General features: G+C 43.2%; 1 protein-coding gene across 1 annotated transcript in view; it reads right to left on the minus strand.

Moving 5' to 3' along the window:
• Nucleotides 1-22,247, minus strand: part of SVEP1 (sushi, von Willebrand factor type A, EGF and pentraxin domain containing 1) — a 115,556-nt gene that overhangs the window by 11,143 nt on the left and 82,166 nt on the right. Inside the window, exons 38-45 of the mRNA XM_063129193.1 lie at nucleotides 21,618-21,843; nucleotides 19,662-19,817; nucleotides 16,086-16,149; nucleotides 13,979-14,152; nucleotides 12,611-12,784; nucleotides 11,743-11,916; nucleotides 6,706-6,882; nucleotides 4,239-4,409 (exon numbers count right to left, since the gene is read on the minus strand). Coding sequence (XP_062985263.1) covers nucleotides 4,239-4,409; nucleotides 6,706-6,882; nucleotides 11,743-11,916; nucleotides 12,611-12,784; nucleotides 13,979-14,152; nucleotides 16,086-16,149; nucleotides 19,662-19,817; nucleotides 21,618-21,843 — 1,316 coding nt within the window. The remainder of the gene's footprint in view (nucleotides 1-4,238; nucleotides 4,410-6,705; nucleotides 6,883-11,742; nucleotides 11,917-12,610; nucleotides 12,785-13,978; nucleotides 14,153-16,085; nucleotides 16,150-19,661; nucleotides 19,818-21,617; nucleotides 21,844-22,247) is intronic.

Here is a 22,247-nt window from a genome sequence, read left to right on the forward strand (position 1 = left end):
ATTAAAAGCGAATTTTTAAAAAATCCTCAACCATTTAATTCAATTATTGTCAAGTTACCATATTAGCCTGAGGCTCCAATCTGCAATATGGGAACAATAATACTGGCCTACTTTAAGAGGATATGCTGCAAGGATTACTGAAATAATGTAGGTGAAGTGCTTAGAGCAATTAGGAGAAGCCAATCCACATTTTAGGTCCTACATTTGCTGAAGCCTAAATGTGTATGCAGGTGCCCTCTGGTGGATGCAATGTTTGACTTACTTTAGCCATTTTCAGTAGTGGTTGGTTTTTTTTTAACACCAGGGTGTAGCCCAAACTCAAACACATGCCAAAACAAACTGCTCTTGATGTTTGCCTGGGAAAACAAATCCTACATAGCACAGCAATATGTCATCAGTAGTGCTTGCAGTATTTTATAACCCCAAAAGCTACTAAGGTCTTTTCCTGTTCAGACACACAGGAAAAAAAAAAAAACGCTCACAAAAACAGCAAAATAGAAATGTACAATTTCTCTCTCTCTCACCCACGCCGACAGCCCAGTGTTAATTTAGAATATATTTTGTTCAGTCATGTAATCACATTTTATTGTAAATTCTATAATATATAATAAAATGTTCATATATTAATAACAATATTTTTAACTGTACATTATAATGTATGACAACACCACCAAGGAAGTGTGCCATTTACGGGTAGTCCACGTAGTCCTGAATTTGCAGGGAAATTGTTACATGTATCATGTATTTTTTGGCTCTAGCAGCTAAGTGCAAAAGAAATCCACAACAGAATCAAATGTGATTCCCCAGTCAAGCTGATTCTGTGGACCGGAAGACTGTTTTCTTAACTTCTTGGAAGTTGTGCAAATTTAGTAATAGAAAAATACGCAAAATTAAAAAAATCAGGCAAAAACAAGCATTTCCATCATCGGCTAAAGCATGGAAATGGGCATTTTGAGGGGCTTTGAGCATTTTCGCAAGCCCAAATTTTCACAAGTGTGGATTGGGGAAAATTCAGAAACTAAACAAACAAACAATTTCAGCGAAGAGTGTACAATGGAATGAAAGGCACCTGACAATTTGTAAAATACAGCCAGAACAGATTTTAGAAAATCCACATGTCCTTATTAGCAGCCCATACCAACTATTAAGCCACATTTACTCACCCGTGATTTGCCATTTTGTGAATGGTTTGGCATTCGGTCTGTGTGTTGGTATTGTATCTGTGTGTTTATGGAGAAATGGGGTCTGACTGTGAGCAAAAAAGCAGAACGTGACGATCACAGTAATCTGAGTCCATCTTTTATATTACTTAAATAATGCAGACCTAAAAACTCATTCTGCACCAAGGTTTTTTGTTGGTTTTGTTCTACAACTAGCAGTGAACTACAGCTTACTATATTGATTTTTTATTTTACTCAGATTCGTATTAAGAGAGTAATCAGCCAGGGCAGGTGTTGGGCAGAGGGGAGAGGATAGACTTACTTTATCAATGTCTCTGCCACGTTTTAAAAAATATTTTCCTCCTGCTGCTGTCAACAGGAAGGAAAGTATCTACAACAGCTCCAGCCTGGTGTAGGTGAGAGGTCAGATTCGGAGGCCTCTTCGGGGAATGAAGGGGATCGGTTGGATCTGTGGCTGCCTCTGCCCCATCTCCAGACTGCGAATGGAAACACTGCTGGCAACAGATCTGCTTTCTGTGGGCATACTCAGGCAGATGTTCTCCACCAGCAGAGAGGCAATTCTGCTCCACCCTAACCCCATGGATGATGCTCTAAGACTTGCTTGTCATGACTCCACTAGACAACTTCTAATTTTTATATTGGGCTGGATTCAGCATACATTCTTTTCCCGGAAATAATTCTGGCTTATGGTAGTCATACTTAAGAACGAAAATGGCTCCTGTAATTATAACAGCCATTAATTAATACATCCTTAACTGGGTTAGAATATATTATTCTATTGGGTTAGAATATATTATCAGCAGACCTGGGACATTTCTTAATGTTACTGGGTGCTAAGGGCTTACATGATCTGTGTGAGTCATTGATCCTGGCTGCTTTCATGCTGCTTCAAAGGCCTAAGAGCTGGAGGTCTTTTGTTAGGCAAATAGCCTGCATTATTTATAAGACGCTTCGTTAAAAAGCTCACTGTGACATGAATCAGGAGAACACAGGCCCATTCTGCCACTTATGCCTTTGGTCTCCCCCACCCCCACCCCCATTGCTACTTTGGGGTAGAATAATGAGAATTAATAATACCCTATGTTCAATAGATTATAGCATCGCTAAATATGCAAAAGAAGAAGAGAGACTGCTATAATATTTATTGGCGATGGATAATTTCACATATACCCCAAGAGCACGGTGCAGATGGACTGTGGTGATGGGCTTCTGTCAAATTTACATCACTGTATGCTAAATATAGGGTGTTTCTGATGGGTTCAACCATCATCTTTACTGTAGAACTTGGCTCTCAAACTGGTTTGGTGTACCTTGTGGAGGGGGGCAAGGGTCACAAAACATCTCCGGCAGTGGCAAGAAGTGATGGTACATTGGGACAGAACAACTGCTGTTGGAAGATAACCAGTGGCTGGTTATCTTCCCTCTCTTTAAGATCAGAACAAGCACTCTGCCCTTGGGGTGCGGGGGTTGGAGTACAGGTCTGGAAGGTAGCGTAAGTTTAGAAGAGGCCCCCAAGCTCAAAATATTTGAGAAATGTTGAGCTGGCGTGATTTCCTGAGCTGTCCTGATACAAAGCTGGGAAAGAGCTAGGTGTAACCAGTTGTTATGAGAGATATGAAGCTGCTGCTGCCGCTTCATGTGTCTTCATCCCCTTTTCCTCATTGTCTAGCTCAGTGGTCTTCAGTTGGCGGGTTGCGACCCAAAGGTGGCTCACGAGATCAGTCCAGATGGGTCACGGCAAAGCTGTTGCTGTCATGTTGGATATGGAGAAAATTGTGAAAGTAGGTCCCAAGTTGCAGGTTGGGAGTCCGAGGTGGGTCTCGGGTTTGGACCAGTTGAAGACCACTGGTCTTGCTGAAGAGGATGTCATCATGCTGTGTGTTGCCTGCCCCCACCTTGTCAGGGGTGGAGCAACGCACAAGCGCAATAACGGCACATCACACGTTGCTTTGTGTTCAGCTAGACATAGGCGTAGGGTGTTGTGGCAGCTCCACAATCCTCATGTTTACTCAGAGCCATAGCAACCCTACACCACTCTTTGCTTTCTCCTGTTCTCGAGGTTTTTATCTGCTCTACATGACAGCAGGCTAGTTACCGCTCCAGGTTTTCATGCTGGGCTACTAGATAGTGGAATAAAGGGTGGAATAAGGTACATCCCATTTTGAGATAGGCTTTGGGTCAAGGGTATTGAACCTCAGGCCTGTAGGCCAAATCTAGTCCACCTGGGATCCCAATCTGGCCCTCCAGGGTTCTCCTTCTTCTGGCCCCACCCACTTTCCTGCAACCACAATCATTTGATGGTTTTTTGGCTTTTGTGCAGCCCCCCCCCCATTCTAAAAAGTTGAAGTGTCACTCCCGGAGCTTAATTACTCGGAATTAGAGCGCTAAACTAAAACATGCTGGGATTTCTGGTCCCACCCATTTTTGCCTTCAGCCCTGCCCGCCACTGGAATGAGAGCATCTTCGGAATTGAATTTGGCCCTCAGGCTGAAAGAGGTTCAACTCCCATGCTTTTAGGTTTTCTGGTTTCAGGGTGGGGGGAGAGGGAGATAACACTTGTGAGGCTTCAAGACCTGGGCAAAACTATGGCACAAAATTATTACCGTATTTCTTCGATTGTAAGACGCCATCGATTGTAAGACGCACACTAATTTCAGTGCCACCAACAGAAAAAAAAGCTTTGATTCTAAGAAATAATAAACGCACCCGCGATTCTAAGACGCACCCCGTTTTTAGAGATGTTTATATGGGGGGAAAAGTGCGTCTGAGAATCGAAGAAATACGGTAATAACAATTATTATTTAAACAGTGGCACTGGCAATTCTGTATGTTAGAAATGGTGCAAATCAAAAAGGAGGTTGAAAAACTAGAAGGAAAGAGTTCAGCACCTTAGAGTTCAGCACTGCCAGCACATGCACTGTGTTAGCTGTTGCTTCTTTCACACTCAACACCAACTTTAGGGAAACCTTTTGGAGGGCAGCAGTAATGTAATAGCTGCTTGTAAAGGGTGTACAGAATGGGCCCCTTGCACTGTTGTTATAGCTGGTGCCTGTTTACCTTTGCAAGCCGGTGGCCCTGTCCAGGTTCCATCCTCTACACAGACACTTCTCCAGGAGCCCTCCAGCATGTACCCGCTGTAGCACGAATAGGTCACTACGTCTCCATATTGGTAAAAGGTTCCACGGACCAAAGCATTTTGTACATGAGCAGGTGGCCCACAAGATATTTCTATAGAGGAACAATAACAAAGCGGTGGTTAAATTGTAAACTGCCTCACAACTTGACATAGAACACAAGCTTATTCCTGTCTGGAGACCACGGAGAACTGGAAAAGGGGGTCACTGGTGGACTGAATGTCTTCTTTGAATCTGCACAGAGACTCCAGCATCTTGATATACATGCATGGCTGACAAAAAATAACCACGGTGGCATCTTGTTGTATACAGGGGAAAGGGGAGCTTTGTTTCCTCCGCAGGTATTTTCCAAACTATAGCCCTTTCCCCATGTTTGATACAATTGAAAAAAGAGAAGGGAATTTGAATGACGGAGTTGCAATAAAAACAATGGGAGACGGATAAACTATTATACCTGTACCTCAAACCATGTTTTCTGAAGGATCTTGGAGGGAAGATTGTGTTCTCTTTAGAGCAAAGATGGGCAACATGAGGTTCAGGTGAGTTCCTCAGCCTCCCTCTGTGTTCCCCAAATCCCTCCTTACCTTTGTACCACTACGATAAAGAGAAAGAGAAGATCTGACAGGCAAGCAGTCAGGCACCTGCTCAGCTCTACCACAGTGACTGGCACCTAGAGTATCCTTCCTACACCACTCTGGCACAGTGCTCTGTGGTTAGGATGCAGACAACGAGGCACATACATGCTGCTCTAAGCCAGGGGTGAAGAACCTCAAGCCAGGAGGCCAAATCTGGCCCACTTACAGTGCCAATCTGGCTTTCCAGGGCTCTCCAGATGGCCACTCCCTTGTCCCCAGGACCCACCCTTTTCCCCACAACCACCAATAGTTTGGCATCGATGGGCATGTGTATGTGCGTGCATTTGAGAGAGAGAGAAATAATGGATAGATGAATGAATGGGGGGGCATGTTTGTGTGAATTTGTGTGAATGGATTGATGGTGTGTCTCTGAGAAAACAGGCCCGGTGCTGCCATAGAGGCAACTCAGGCGGCCGCCTAGAGCGCCAACCACACGGGGGCGCCGAACAGCGTACCCGGAAGCTGTTCTCCTAGAGCGGCTTCCGCGTGTGCTGTTCCAAAGCCGCCGCCCCAGCCTCCACCCAACCCCAGCGTCCTGGCTCCTTCGAAGCCAGGATGCTGGGGTTGGAGCTGACCGGCCCGCGGGGGGGGGGAGCAGCAGCAGCAGGGGCAGCCGGGCGGGGGGTGGCCTTGGCAGCCCCTAAGCACCGGTGTCGGCGGCTCCTCACATCCCAGAGGTGGCGGCTGTGAGGGGGTTGGTGGGCTGGCCCGCGGCGTCGGCGTCCCCACCCTGCGGCGTCGGCGCGCCTCGGCCCTGCTCTTGCCCGCGACGCGCTACGGCCCCCCAACCCCAGCGTCCTGGCTTCAAAGCCGGGAGCGGGAGAGAGTGGGTGGGCGAGCGGGTGGGGGGGGCAGCTTCAGAACGTGCCTGCCTAGGGCGCAATATAGTCTGGCGCCGGCCCTGTGAGAAAAGAGAATGGATAGAAGATGAAGAAGAGAGAGAGAGAGAAGGTATTCCCACCAGCTTTTGATTTCACTCTGCCCACTTTCCACTCAAGCAAACACAGCTGCTGTTTTCAAAAGGTATCCATTCCTGCCTTTGGGAATTTTCCAGATTAGCCCAGAGCCCCTGGAATTCCACCACTCCTGGCAGCTATTTCTACTGCCTACTGGTCCTGTATACAGGTGCTAACCCTAGCCCTCGTAAGTTATTATGGCCTGAAGGAAGCAGAGTCTAAGACTAGGATAAATTATTATTATTATTATTTATTTATATAGCACCATCAATGTACATGGTGCAACAACAAAGAGTTTGGTGGCGCCTTAAAGACGGATGAAGTGGGCAGTGCCCACAAAAGCTTATGCTAGAATACATTTGTACGTCTTTAAGACTCTTTGTTGCTTTTGCTACCGCAGACTAAATTGACTGCCCCTCTGGGAATCAAAACCAGGATGCAAGTCCCAATACTTTCATTTGCATAATATCCCAAATATAAAAGCAAGCCTTCACAAGAAGAAGGCGAGATATAATTTCAAGGCATGCCTGCCTCGGATCACTGTTAATAGTTAATAGTTATCGGCATTTTTATGTACATATACACATATGACAAAATCTCTTCGCTTAGTTTAGGATGCAATCCTATGGATGTTTAGACAGAAATAACATGCTGGGAGTTGTAGGACTCCCCCCCCCCCCCCGCATCTAAACAACCATATGATCGCTCCATTAGCTGGTTTTGTATTCAAGCTTAAAACCCATTTTCTGAAAAAAAATAAAAAATAAAAATGAAAGTAATTTCTTATTGCTATACTTACTTTCACACTTAGCTTGAGTCGGAGTCCACGCCTCGTCAGGATTACAGGTAATGACAGACTGCCCCCGAAGCTGATAGCCCTCTCTGCACTTAATAAATACTTCTTGCCCAACATAAAAAGTTGTCTCTGATAGGAGGGCATTTTCTGGGATTATAAAAGGCACAGGGCATGGATTTGCTGTTAAAAGCAAGGAAGGATAAAATGTTAAGTTTTAAAAGGAGAGTTGTACTCCGCCTCTTACTGAATTATATTACAGTGCCATAGGAAATAAGACTTATATCTGTTTGGTTCACTAATTTGGGGTAAACTACATGTGGGCCTTAGCTAGATGGGGTGAAATCCCGGGGCGATCCCTGGGATCGTCCCTGTGCATGCACATGATGCACAGGGCATCCCGGGATCAGGCAGGGATGATCCCTCCCTTGCTCTGGGATCTTGCCCTACCCTTTGAGCCCGGTTTTTCCGCAGTCCCAGGCTGAGCTCGAGACCGTGGAATGTATAGACGGGCATCACGGTTTGTCCCGGTTCCTCACGAGGAGCCAGGACCAGCAGAGCTCCTCAGAAGCACTGCGCCCATCGGGGGTGGGGGTGGGATGAATATATATCCTTACCTTTTGCGCACAAACACTCATGCACATCTTCCCCTTTAAGAAAAAAACCAAAATGGAGGGTGCGGCACCTCTCCCTCTGAGGTCGTTGCACACCATGTATGAACAGAGGAAGAGATCTTGTGGTAAAAATATCGTGAAATCTTCACCCCTCTGTCCCGCAGGACTGGTAGGTCTATACCAGTGGTTCCCAAACTTTTTCAGGTCACCGCCCCCTTGGTTCCACAAACTCATGCCCAGCGCCCCCCTACCCTACACTATAAAAATCATTATTCAGAATAGTGGTTTTCAACGACCCACCAAAGAAGATAATAATAATAAAATTCAAAACAGTAACAATTAATTGAATATTTTATTCAAAATTCAATTGGTGTGCCCTGCCATGCTGGCTGCAAACAGAGGCATTCATTCTCTTTCCCCTCCCTCCCTCGGCAAGCCTGGGGCAGGTGCTTCCCATTTAGAGGGGATTCTAGGAGTCGAAGGACTTTTTCTGTCTAAACATGCATAAAATTGTGCCTTTAACTTGTCATGTCACACTAGCATGAATACAGGAATCAAATAGGATTTCCTTCTTTAGTGGAACACACTTACTTAGGAGTAAGCACCATTTTGTTATAGGAAAGGATAATGTATTTTAATTAACATTTTAAAATAATTATCTGCCACCTGGTACAGACTTTTCCTATGGAAAATCTGGCTGGGACTGAAGTAGAGGGGCACTAATTTTACTGTACTTATTGTCTTTAAATATGGTTAAATATCCCACAGTTACTTGCTATTCTATTTCTACAATTCATTGTCTCCTGACTTTTCTTCACCCTCTCTTCGTTTTCAGGCTGAATCCTATGCACATTTACCTCAGAGTAAGTTCTATTGATCTCAGTGGGGCTTACTTCTGAGTAGACATACTTAGGATTGTGTTGCAGCTCTGTTTTTATGGTGACACAAGATACACACATACCATGTTTACCAAAAGAACGCTTGAAAAAAGGGGGTTGGACACCCTGAAATAAGCAAGGGCAGATAGGAATGGTTTCAGCAAGCATTCTGGAAAAAGGTGCTGCTGAATCTTCTTCAGCCAGGAAGGACCTGGGGAATTGAAATTCTCTCTCCCTCCCTCTTTTCTTTTCTCTCCCAATCCTGTTGTAGTCCAGATTTTTTGGGGGGTGGGAGCACACACACAGACACCCAGCATCTCTCTCTCTCCCTCTCTCTCTCTCTTTCTCCAACCCCCCTTCCTCCAAGCCCCCCTCTCTCTCCAACCCCCCCTCCCCCCAAGCCTCACAATAGCTGCCGGGCTGATTACGACAGGAGGGCAGCAGCTCAGAGGGGAGATGGCCCCAATCTGCAACTCCTGACAGGGGAAGGGAGCCTGGTGATACCTTGCAGCAGCACAAGCAGTCCTGCTCCCCACCCAGCCTGCCGGCTAACTGCTGTTCTTGGTAGCTGCTCTGCCACCCACCGTCCTCCACATGCTCCTTCCTCTCCGCCACAGGGCTGCTGCTCCCGCCTTGTGCAGCAACTATCGCGAGAGGTCTGCCGGGGCAGCTTGTAGGAGGGAGCAGCTCTGGCCGAGGGAGCGAGCAGGCGGCGGTGGCTCCAGCAGGAAAGAAGCCCTGGGCCCTCCTAGGCAGGAGAAGAGTGGGCAGAGCAGCTGAATTTGTCGCTCTTTCCTGCTCTGCTGCCTCCTGTGGGCGCTTCCCCCACCCCCTACTTCTGCTGGGGCCGCTGTGGGCTTGAGATAGGAGGAGAGAGCGGCTGTGTGAGTGAAAAAGACCTTCCTGAGCAGGAGCCGTGTGGGGAGAGCAGCTGAATTTGCCACTCTTTCCTGCTCGGTCCCTGGGTTTTAGGACCTTCTGGAGAGACCACCTCGAGCGCCCCCCTGCCGCCCCTTTGCCTCTTAATGCTCCCCTATGCAATCCCACCGCCCCCCAAGGGGGCAATACCGCCCACTTTGGGAACCACTGGTCTATACTGTTGTTTTATACTTTGGTTTTAATTTTTGTGAACCACCCAGAGAGCTCCTATTGGGCGGTATAGAAATGTAATAAATAAATAAATAAATAAATCGCTAAGGCCGTGATTGTCAACTGTCGTTTTATCTCACCATTTCCTTTTCTTTTTTAAATAAACAAAACAAAAACAAAATGCAGCTATACAAAGGTTGCAATCTGCAGCGGAAGACACTTGGGGGAGGAGGAAGAACTTTTTAGCCCTTTCTCCCTCCATTGTATTTTCTGCTAAAAATCTCTCTGGCTGCTTTTCTGCCTGTGGCTGAAAATATATGAATGAATACCTGTATCAATTTCCTTGTAGGGGAAAAACAGCTCAGAGAGAAATCTTGTTTTAGAAGAAAAAAATACTGGAGGCAAAAGGGCTAATACACCCTTCTCTTTGTGCATGATTTCTGCTGAAGATTGCAGCTAACTTTTGTAAAAAAAAAAAAGGAAAAAAAAAGTCCAGGGAAAACCACACTAATGAGCATCAAGCATAATTTGCTCCTTAGCTAAATGTGAAGTTCTGCAGTATAGAGGTTATTAAAGAGATAAAATCTTCATTTTAATTTACCTTGCAATGTTTTCATAGTAGAAAGTCATGCTAAAGTGGTCTTAAACATGGTTTAAATTATAAATGTTAGAGCAAAGGCTAGAGCAAAGGTTTGATGAAGAATTAGCTTATGGGATGGATGTGACATATGACAAATTGTTTATTTGAAATTGTTTCTATACCTGCCCGCTTTCCCTTAACCACTTGGGAACACAGCTACTACCTACCAATTTTTAAACTTTCTCAACCTATCCATTATTTTAAGGGAAGGAAAGGAACCTCTCGTGCAAGCACTGAGTCATTACTGACTCTTGGAGGGACGCCAGCTTTTGCTGATGTTTTCTTGGCAGGCCTTATAGCGGGGTGGTTTGCCGTTGCCTTCCCCGGCCGTTATTACCTTTTCCCCAGCTAACTGGGTACTCATTTTACCGACCTCGGAAGGATGGAAGGCTGAGTCAACCCGAGCCGGCTGCCTGAAACCAGCTTCCGCTGGGATCAAACTCAGGCCGTGGGGAGAGTTTCAGCTGCAGAAACTGCTGCTTTACCGCTCTGCGCCAAACGAGGCCCTTACTCTCTAGAGAAAGAATTTCAAAAACATGGCCAGCACCACTGAGAAGACTCTCTGGCTGCCTTCGGATGATCACAGTGGGGGAAGAAGCCATTTTGGCTGCTCCCTCTGAGCATACAGCTTTGACTGGCATTCACATTATTTACCATGCTGTACCACGTGTTGGCGCATTGTCTGAACCTGGCACAGCGGGGGCTTCATAACCCACCCTAGAATCTCTATTGCACTTCCATGGATTTTAGGGTGGGTAAGACACACACCCCATGGTTCGGATGACCTGCCAATCCGTGCTGTAGCACAGGGTATAATGCAATTTGTGGAGAATTGGCCATGAAGCCTTCTTTTCCTGCTGCGATAAGCCCAGTGTCTCTCTGGTCACCAACTGTTTTACCTCAGAAAGTGGGAGCATCTGGAAAACCTCCAAAGGTGGTTTCAATGCATGGTTCATTGCTATGGGAGGTACTTGGTCCTAAGCTGTACAGGGCTTTAAAGCAAAGTACCAGCAGCTTGGAAACCCACTGGAAGGCAGTGGTGGTCTTCTAGTAATGGTGAGAGATGTTCCTACCTACAGGTTCTAATCCATAGCTTGGTGGCTGCAGTTTGAACTAACTGCTGTTTCTGAGCAGTCTTCAAATTTTGATTGGAAAAACTGCATATGGTAAAGTGTTAAATAGTCCCATACCTGCATCATTCTCCTGGGCCAATTCCCTCCCAACCTACCACTTTTAAACTTCTAAAAAGGCATTGGGAGATCTGATCACGGAGCTCTTACATCAAGTGCCATTTGGTCTACATTAATAATTTGGCTTAAAGCTCCTTTGCTGCCCTCTTGAGTTCAATCAGGGTAATGATGACAAATGTTGTTGATGGGTCAGTAGGCATTTACTATCAGAAGAGAAGACAGCCAGGCACTTTGCCTTTTCTAAGGAGAAATGAATGGCCATTATGGAAAGCTTGTGCTACAATTGCCAGGAACTCTATCTGTGTACGATGCATGGAATTAAACATAGACTGAAACATAATATAGCATGCATATTGGTGGTTACTCTGAACAACTGTAGTCTAAGACACCTGGAGTAAATGCAAATATGCTGTCTTCAAAGTGGTACAGTCCTGCAATGGAACTGCATTACATGACAATATACATCGGAGATCACTGTCCCTCCCCCCACCATTTATGCTGGGTAAATCTGGATAAACTTCACTGAAGGGAATGGGCTTACTCCAAACAAGAATTACTTTTTGAAAAAAGCAGAACCCAGCTTTTGCACAGTTCCAAGTAAAGCTAGACCCCATGATTAAAAAGGAACGTACGTTTGCACAGAGGTATTGGGTGACTCCACGTTCCAGATTCTGTGCACTCTGCAATAGGCTCCCCTTCTAAGCTGTACCCTCTGTTGCAGTAATATGCAGCTCTGCTGCCAATAGTATTGTTTTCGTAGACAGCATTCCCATTCTCAATAAATTCTGGATCTTCACATCTGGTTTCTAAAAAGTGGCATGTTAATTAAGACAATTCTTTCCCAATCAACCATTTAAAAACAAGAAGAACAGCAATGGCAATATCATCATGAGAAGTGTGTGTGTGTGTGTCTCTTCTGGGTGAATCTACATGTCTAGAGAAAGTTTCAAAGGTCTAATGCAGGTATAGGCAACGTGGTGCCTGTGGGCTCCAATGTGCCCCATGACACCTTCATTGATGGTCACCAAGTCACCCTACTTTCCCCAATTTTTATTTAAATAATAGTTTATATTTTCATACTGGCAGCTGGATTGCTTTGAAGTGGGAGACTCTAGCTGCTGTCATTTTAATTTCCCACAAATACCTCTGTGCAGGTTACCTGTCCTTTGTGATTAACCATGCTCAGCCATGGCAGCCATTTTATGGTTGTCCCCAGGACAGTTTCTCAAACTTCCAAATGTGTCCATGGGCCCAAAAAGTTGCCTACACCTGACCTAGCTACTTGAGGGTATTACTGTCTATCAGGGCTCCCTACAATACCTCTTGAAGTACCCATTCCAATCTCTGTAGATGTGGGTTTCTGAGGAGATACTATGAATTTCTCACTGATTTGGAATAAGACGACTGTGTATTGACTCAAGGGGACCAGATCCTTGGTGACCCCAGCCACAAGAAAACTAATAGAATACTCACAAATACAAAACACAACTCAATAATCACCTTCACAAGATGGAAGGGGTTTACTCCAGGATCCATTGGCCAAGCAGGTGATATTGTCAGGTCCAAGTAGGTGATATCCAAAATTACATATAAAGGATATGTTATTACCGTATGTATTTTCTATGTCTATAGACAATGCATTTTCAACTGTTGGGGGAGGTTCACATCTTATGCCTAGAAGAGGAAATAATAATCTGTCTTTAGCATTTACTTGGCATTTGTAAATCTAGTCTCTTCTTCTTCTTCTTCTTCTTCTTCTTCTTCTTCTTCTTCTTCTTCTTCTTCTTCTTCTTCTTCTGTAAAGAAAAGTATTCTCTCCTTTACAGGAAAGGCAAAGCACCAGAATAAAGGGGACTAATTTTAAAATGTGATTACATTTGGTTCATTTATTAGCCCATTTAGTTGGGGTATCAAGTCTTTATTTCTTTTCTTAAGCAGGCTTTTAACCAGAAAGTGTAAGGGAGTTTGGTATTATTCTCCTTCAGGAATAATATTTCTGATTAGTCTGCTGTTGAATGTTCCAATGTGTTTTAGACTTGTTCTTTAATATTCTCTGTGATGAGAACTCCTTTGAGTGGAAAAGTGGATTATAAACCCTCAAATAAATATAATCAAAATAAAATCGATGTGGGAGAAAGGCAGAAGAGACTTTTTTTTAAAAAAAACGAATGAGCATTCCATCAATATCACCTTTCGATTAAAAGTATGGCTATAAGATAATGTAAAAGCCCATTTTAGCATCACTGGTAAGGAGACCTTCATGCCTACTGTGATCATCTGAATAGATTTTGGTGGAGGAACTGGTTGGTTTTTTTTCAAAAAAAAGCATGTGTTGTATAAATGGTAAATATATATATATATATAGTGAACTTAGGGTAATGATAAAGAAAACCTGTGCACTTTATATGGCATATGAAATCCTGAATTACATATCATGACACAAACGGTCTAATTCCAGCTATGGGTTGCTTCTTCATTACTTTTTGTTAATTGCCAACAGAAAGCTCAAGTCATACCTTAAAAGGGTACTCAGAATAAATGAGAGTAAACGAGAGTAAAATTTATCAGAGTATATTTTGGTGAGGGAGGGTAAACTGTAAACCTCCATAGGAACACACTGGAGTTTATATGAAGCCTTTCACACAAATAATGCTACAGAAGTGGTTTGATACTAGTGAAGTCTAATGTTCTCTGTACAATGATAGAATTCTTGAAAAACATAATAGCAACAGCCTTTTCCTTTCCCTGATTACATTACTGCCTGTGGCAACTACCTCTGGAGAGCTATATGTTACCACTTATGTTTTGTCAACATGCTTTCTATTGTTTTTGAAGAACTTTTGTCCATATGCACTGTTCTTTACTTACTCACACACGTAGGCGCTGAGGGACTCCACTTCTTGTTAACATGGCATATCCTTCGAGTTGGCCCTCGTAACTCAAATCCCTGATTACAACTGTAGAGAACTTCATCGCCAAATAAGAAATCTTTGCCAATAATGGATCCATTATCTACTGGTTCGGGGACCCCGCAAGAGATTTCTGAACGTGAACACACAGATGGTTCTTATAATCAGCTTTTATAGTAACAAGCCCCTCCACACATACACACAGTTCTTAGCCTCCTATATTTCCCAGGTGTGCATGGGTTTGTGGTGGATCCACATGAATGAGTTTGCAGATGAAGAATTACTAGGAGCTTGTGTAACCTACATGTTGGAGCTGGAGGGAAGGGCAGCGTCATACAATAACTATACAGGGTCAAATGGACCCATTCATTCAAGGTGATCGATGAACGCAAAGCAATATACCCAGCATAAACATGCCTGGCTAAGGGAGGTGAAACATCGGTCCAAATTTGGCCCCTGCTGAGGTCCTAATCCAGCCCTCTGGGTTCCCCGGATAGCCATGCCCCCTTTTCTTGGCCAACCCTACCCTTTACCCTGAATCCTAATCATTTGGGGTTTGTTTGTTTATTTATTACATTTACATCCTGCCTTTTTTCCTCTAAGGAACCCAAGGTGGCATACATAATCCTCCTCCTCTCCATTTTATCCTCACAACAACAACCCTGCGAGGTAGGTTGGGCTGAGAGTCTGTGACTGGCCCAAAGTCACCCAGTGGGTTTCCATAGCCTAGTGGGGACTAAAATCCGGATCTCCCGACTCCCAGTCCAACACCTTCGCCACTACACCACACCGGCTAAGGTGCATCGCTTTTGCATCATTTTTCTCCAGTCTAAAAGATTGAAATGCCTTTCCTATGGCTTAGTCACTGGCAGTAAGAGCTTTAAGCTAAAATATGCTGGTATTTTGGCCCCACCTTTAATGCCTTTAGCCCTGCCCACCATGGGATATAGCCCCCAAGAGCTTCTCCGAAATCAAATTTGGCCCTCAGGCTCAAAGAGGTTCCCCACCCCTGGGCTGGTGGATGAGAATCTTACATAAGAATATGGTAGTGTAAGGCTTATTACTAGAGATACTAGGCTGATTTTACTCATTTTTGTTTTAAACTGAAGCTTCAGCAGTGCAGGTGAGCAGAAAATGTTGAAAGTTCAAAAAAGTTCAAAGCTCAAGCTTTAATAGCAATTAATTTCCTCCGCACCAAACAGGTAGGGCAGGATAACAGACAGGATAAAGGGATAACACACAGCCCTCCTTGGCCAATCAGTGCGACACACGGTTAGGCTGTCGCCACCAGCGGGAAAGGGATGAGGGTGGGCAATCAGAGTGCGCGAGGGAGGGGCTGGGGCTGCACAACATGAAAATTTTGGAGGGGAAGTTCATTATGCATGAGCCACGTTTTCATTCCTCATGAGTCCCTTTGTGGTGAGGGGACTGGGGGGGCAAAAAAGCAGAAAAGTAGCAGGACTACTAGCCCCCATGGTGTCATGGGCTTTACACTAGTGGCTCAATAACATCCAATGGAAAGGAGATGTATTATGCCGTAAGTAATTAAGCCTTATTTTAATGTGTTTTAAGTTACCCTGGCCCAAGACTTAGGATGAAAAAAATCAAAATAATAAATAAACATTGATAGCCACCAGCAACTACAAAGTGGTACATAATCTGGAGGAATATAATGGGAACTCTAACTTTTTTTGTTTTAAAGGCATGCACCCTGTTCCAGAGCTCTGGGTGCAGTACTGCCTCTTCCACTTTGTGGGATAGCAAAGGGAGCTTTGTGTGTGCATTTAAACCTTGTGTGACTTCAACCAAACTGCTGGACAAGACTGAAAATCTAGTAAGGTCTGAGATTTAAAATGGAACTTTTCTTACGGTATCTAAAGGTAGATACCAAAGTCCATTGCCATATACCCTTCTGTCTTAGAAATAAATATTTAAATACTATTTAAAAGAAACCCGACTTCCTGAGGCAAGAACAGTGTCATATGTTCTTATTTTTCTCCATAAAAAACAAAGCAAAACTTGTTCAAGCTGAGTTTGACACGCAATGCAATTCATGCATAGCTTACTTCTGCACACTGGTGTTGCTCCACTCCAGAGTTCATCTACTTGACAGATACGTTCTGCATCACCCTATCAGACAACAGAATGATTAATAAAACAGCAGGAAATATCTATCATTTTGTCATATTCTCACACCCTTGGAAAAGCAAAGGAAATCCGTTATGACTTTGCCTTAATTTCTGCCTGATTTAGTGGATAAATGAAGCCAACATTTGGAGGAGGATGGAATGTTAACTTTGCTCTTAGTTACGTTGCCTCCCACACTTGGCTGGCTCTTAAATAAATAAATACTTTTGTTGCTTTTCTTTTGATGGGCAGTGAAGGCACGGTTCTTTCAGCAGGATCTGGGCTGGCAGAAAAATAACTGTGAGCCTCATCAGACGGAGGGTGGGTGGGGGAGAATCGCGTTTCCCTACCGTCGCTTTGCCTCCTGCTTCTGTCCCACAATAGGGACGAACAGCTTCCTCTTTTTTCACACAGAGAAGAAAGAGGAAGCAAGCAGCGATCACATGGCCCATTCAGTGGATGTTTTTATCATGCTACTTCTCCTGCACACAGCAGGCGGCATGTTTCGTTATAGTAAAAAAAAAAGAAGGATTTTCTGGGTCTTATTTTTGACGGAAAAAAGAGCAGAAGGTGCAGGCAACATCCAGGAGACGGACATTGTCATCAAAAGGACCCGTGAACATCCGTAAGCAGCCAGTAACGAATTCGCTATAAAACTCTTGTCTGATGATGCTCTGTGTGTCCCTGCTCTATTGATGTTTTGCGAGTTTTTAAATTATTATTATTTATTTTGCTGTGACTGTGTTAAACCATTCTGCTATTGGTTTTACTGCTGATACTATTTGCCACCTTCCTGGTCTCCAGGCAGAAAGGTGGGGTAGAAATATTAATACACACATAAATAAATAAATAAATAAATAAATAAATAAATAACAGAAACATTTATAATTGAGAGCAAGGGTTTACTTTAAGGCAAGTTTTACTTGGAGCCTCATTCTCTGTAAAGTATCTCCTCTCTCTTCAATGTATGAAGATTTCGCCTTTTACTGCAAAGGGACAAGCTGACCGTAGGTGGCACTAATAGCATAATTTCCAGGTGCAATGAGATTAATTCCCTTTACCTACTTTATTGGTTAAACTGCAGAACACGTGGAAAAATATGGTTCTTCATTTCTGGGCTTCTGGCACACTGGTGTTATATACATCTGAGAGCATGCCCCCCCTGGATTTTAATGCTGCTCCCAGACAAAATGTTTATGACTAGTTATTTAGATGATAATAACTGAAACCCCAGTGGCTTTATTCTTACAATCTCCAGTTTGCGGAATGTTTTGATGCTCCAACTGTAAGCCTCTATGCAAAAAGTTGCTATTGACAGTTTTAGCTCTAGTATTATACGTCTAATATAATATATTTAATAATACTGATTTAACTCTTTTTGAACAATTGTGTAATATGGGTAATTACATTGTTGCTATTTCTCTTTGCTATAAAATGTAGCCTCCATGACTCCTCTGCTTGTCAGTTATAGATTCTGGAATATGTTTTGATTTTATTAAAATAAGTGTAATGGAAGTGTAATAACAGAATGGAAAAAGTGGAGAAGCACTCCGGGATGAGCCTGTCCATATGTTGTTATCATCATTGGAGACTCTCCTCTGAATCCCCCAACCTTTTGAAGAGAGGCAGGCAGTAACTGTAGAGAGGGCTTTTTTTTTTAGTTGTAGAATGACTTCCCCAGAGAGCCTCACCTGCTGCTGAATTTCACGTCTTTTCAGTGCCGGGCCTTCCAGCATCCTATCCACTAATCACAAACTCGCTGTCTGACTGCCTATGCTTATGTAGTCAAACAAGTCAAAGAGCAGCTTCCATGCACAAGAGGGAGGTATCAGCAGGCTTGTGGAAACCCAAAGGTTTGCAGAAGTTCAAAAAAATTTTACGAACCCACCCCACTTTCAGGGAAAATTCTGAAAAACAACCTAATAAGAACTGAGCATGCTCAGGGGGAATGGAATTTTGAGTGTCAGGAGGAATGATAGGAAGGAATGGAATGGAGTGTACTGGAAGAGGGTGTTACAGTGTGTAAGTGTTTACAGTCATTCAGTATTTCCAGATGAGGCTTTTACTGTGCAATTACACTGCCTCATTCATGGGGGTCCAGATGACTTCCTCAATTTGTAGCTCCCCTGTGTTTTCCCACTGCTTCTTCCATCTTTTTCTTACTAGAAAAACCCATTAAGGAAGGAGAGATGGAATAGCTGCACAATAATGTTTGACTGTCAATGGTAGGAGCCTTTCATTCGGAAGCATCCATTATTCCATGCATCTATTAAGGCTACCCTGTAACATACATCATTAGGAGACTAAGCTATACAAGCAACAGACTGAGATAGTAGAATCCTGAGGAGCTCGAGTGCTGGTGAGAAGTACCATTTTTGAATGCTTCCTCATGTAAAGAGCTCCCTACAAGTAGAAAAGTAGCACATCAAGCATAAAGCTTCTTACTTTACCCTCTCCCTGCTCTGTTAGATTCCAACCTGTTGGAGTTTTTAATGTAGTAAAAGATTCAAAAATATGATTCTCCACTTAGTCTGAAACTCTAGGCACAACACTTATGAACCCAGACCATGGGTTAACCACTGGTTTTGTTTAGCCCTAAACAACCCGGCGGTTTGGGATCACACATCATACTCAACAGCCTACAAAGGAGACAATTATGGGTTGCTGACGAAAAGCGGAAGTGGTAGGTGTGCTACAGGCAGTGAGTCCACCCTCTCCTGCTCATGCTTGACAGCTCACGGGCTGTTGTGTCATGCATACCAGTTTCAGAACTTCCACTTCATTTGTACCTTAATATGCTCCAGCCATTTTGCTGTTTTACAGATGCAGAATTTGAAATAAGGGAGCAAGTTCTCAGACAACTGAGTACAAAATAAATATACATGCGCTGTACCCATCTTAAAAGGTAAGTGCATGTTCTTTGTGGCTTCCTTAAAATACACAGCAAAGGTGTTGCCACTTCCCTATATTTTAATGAGAAAAGCAATAAATAAGACTAAAAAAAGAGTAGAATTATTAAACTAATGTTCCGTGCGGTAAGAAGGAAAAAGAGGAACAGGGGAAACTTTGATGATTAAAACTGGGAGTGAGCCGTAGATCATGATTGTTTGAACCAGCACTATTTAAAACAACTTTAAGGCACGCAAAACAAGATTAAAACTATTATAAAACTATTTGGCTGGAAACTTAGCCTTGGAACTCAATGCCAAAACAAGAATAAAAGAATTAAAACAAACAAGAGAGCTGAGGTGGAAGGCTGCTGCTCACGTCGCCATCTTTACCGGACGTCCCCAATAAATAAGACATACATACAACCTTCAGAACTTATGTGGCACATCTGTATTTTATTTTCAGGTTTCTCTACTATAGAGCAAATGATAGTGGGAGAAGCTGTCCTAAGAAAGAGTGTCGAGCGTAAGGGATTTGAATTCACTTCTTCCAGATCTAAATCTCATGTGTTATCTACTAGGCCACATGCTAACCATCAGACCGTAGAAAATATTTAATGGACTTACTTCCAACTCATAACCAGAGCTGCATTTATAAAGAATGGTGTCCTTGTAACTGAATCTGTTGCCAACCACAATTCCATGTTCTGGAGTTTCAGGATTTCCACAGGAGACAGGTGCACAGATATCGCTTGAAAATAATGGTATCCAGTTACCGTTATTCTAAAAATAGGGAGAAAGTATATGCAGGGCTTGCTAAGCAATATAAAAGCAATGGAATGAATTGTACAGGTTATATATAACAGATAAAAAGCATTAACGACAGCAAATTCCTTAACTTGCATGCAAGAGTTTTATTTTTATTTTCAAAAAAGCAATTCATTGAAAACTGCTCTAGAATTACTCTTGGGTTTCAAATGCAGCTTGTAACGTAAGGCTGTATCTCAGCCAGCAATTTCCTACATGCAATGTGGTGCCCATATAGAACTTCTTGGTTTCCAATAGCTTCTCTGTCCTGTCAACTGCAGATGCATCTCTGCTTCTTACAATGCTGCATGCATGTAGAGCATGAAAGCGGCTCTGCAGGGCACACGCTTCTCTTTACAGAAGGAAGGAGGGAGCGCAGGAGCTTTGTATATGCGGCAGAGTGTGCACAGGGCTCCAGACTGGTGTGACAGTAGGCATGTGCTGTGCTTCTCTAGATTGCAGACTACTTTTGGGGGAATAAGAAAAGTGACCAGCAAGACACCTGGTGATTAGCAGAAAGGGATAATTTGACACAGCAAATTTGATTTGGCGTATATTGCATTTATATCCTGCCCTTTTTCCTGCAAGGAACCCAAGGTGGTGTAAATAATCCTCCTATTCCTCTTCACTTTATCCTCACAACAACAACCCTGTGAGGTGGGTTGGGCTGAGAGTCTGTGACTGGCCCAAAGTCACCCAGTGGGTTTCCATGGCTGAGTGGTGACTAGAACCCGGATCTCCCAACTCCCAGTCCAACACTTTAGCCACTACACCACACTGGCTCTCCTTTGGAAACCACATGGTATCCTTTGGAAAGCACTGGAATCATAAAGTATTGCCGAGCAAACGTGATTAGGAACGAGTTTTTCACCTAAATTACTAAATCACAATTTTATTCTAAACAGAATTCTGAAGACAAAAAAACTTGCCTGGGGTTGTGCGTGGCAAATCAAACAAATGAGGGGTGCATTGTAGCTATGGATTTCATTGACATTTTGCAGTCATTATACAAGTTGATATGCCTCCTCAACAGATGAAAAAATAATCTGCTGAAAATTTCAATGCATTTTTCATTACGTGACAAAAAGAATGAGCAGATATTTCATGGGAAATGTGACCTTGAACAAATTTTCACATGGGATTGGCCATGTCGTCAGTAACACATTTTGGTTGTAGATACTTTTCAATGTGGGCAGAATCTACACAACTTTATAATGGTTTATAATGGATTTGACAATTGATGAGGCCCATGACAATTTCAACATATTGTTTTCAAACCGTTTTCAAAGTGTTATATCCTGCTTAGTGCAGATCTGACTGATTTCCCCCCCCCCCCAAACCATGATGGTGAGGCAATCATCATGTGTAAAATTTTGTTGTGGCATGGAATTCCCAGCCTTTCTAACAACAATGTTACTTGCTTCAAAAGTTACATCTTAGTCCAGTATGGTGCTACTGCCACTGTAAGCAATTAGAGGGGAGAATTATTTCGAGTAGAGTTAGTTTTTTAATCAGCAGAAGAATAGAAACCGTGTATAACCAGAGCAAATGTTGGTCTTCAGGAATAACTTCAGGTGACACAGGTATACGAATATAAAAGACAGGGGCTCTAACAACTTTTAATGTGCTTTTAGGATGTTTTTGGGATGATTTAATCAGTATTTTATGCTTGCTGTTGTTCCCCGCCTCAATCCAATCAGAGAGGCGGGTAAGAAATAATAATAATAATAATAATAATAATAATAATAATAGAAAATAACAGAAGAAAATCATTACCTGGCATGTGGAGGTGCTTGTTCCAATCAAATAGTAGCCTTCTGTGCATGATAAGTTAATGCTCTTATTCACAGTGAATTCAGCACCCAAAATAATTACATTGGTTATATTTGTGGGCAGGGGGCATTTTTTTGGGCAACAAGAAATGCTATCAGGGGACCAGTGTCCATCTTCCTGACAGGTGCATGAATCCATTTCTGTCTCCATCACATAACCTTCCAGACATCTGCAACATACAAGGCACAGCCGTGTTATCAGCAATAGGTACATTTTAGATGCAAAAAGAAACCAGGGGTCCTCTTTTAAACCTCCAATTTAAAAACAAAAAACACACATAATACTTGTATACTCCCCTATGTATAATTCTGACTAGAGAAATGGAAACTCACCTTAGTTTGATTCAGAAATGAGTTACCAGGTATGAGCATTTTTAGAGAACTCTTTGGGCGGCAGAGGGTGAAATCCTGAGCAATCTAAATTGATTTCTAATATTGGTTGTGCTGTGCTAGATTGGATATTTTGTCATTTTGTTTTTTTGGGTCCACATCCTGGACACTAATCTCAGCTCAAATAGTGCCAAGCAAACAGTCCCAGACTTATGGCCAATGATGCTTCCAATTGGGGAAAACG

Source organism: Elgaria multicarinata, chromosome 6, assembly GCF_023053635.1.
Source record: "Elgaria multicarinata webbii isolate HBS135686 ecotype San Diego chromosome 6, rElgMul1.1.pri, whole genome shotgun sequence".
In the NCBI taxonomy this organism is placed as follows: domain Eukaryota; kingdom Metazoa; phylum Chordata; class Lepidosauria; order Squamata; family Anguidae; genus Elgaria; species Elgaria multicarinata.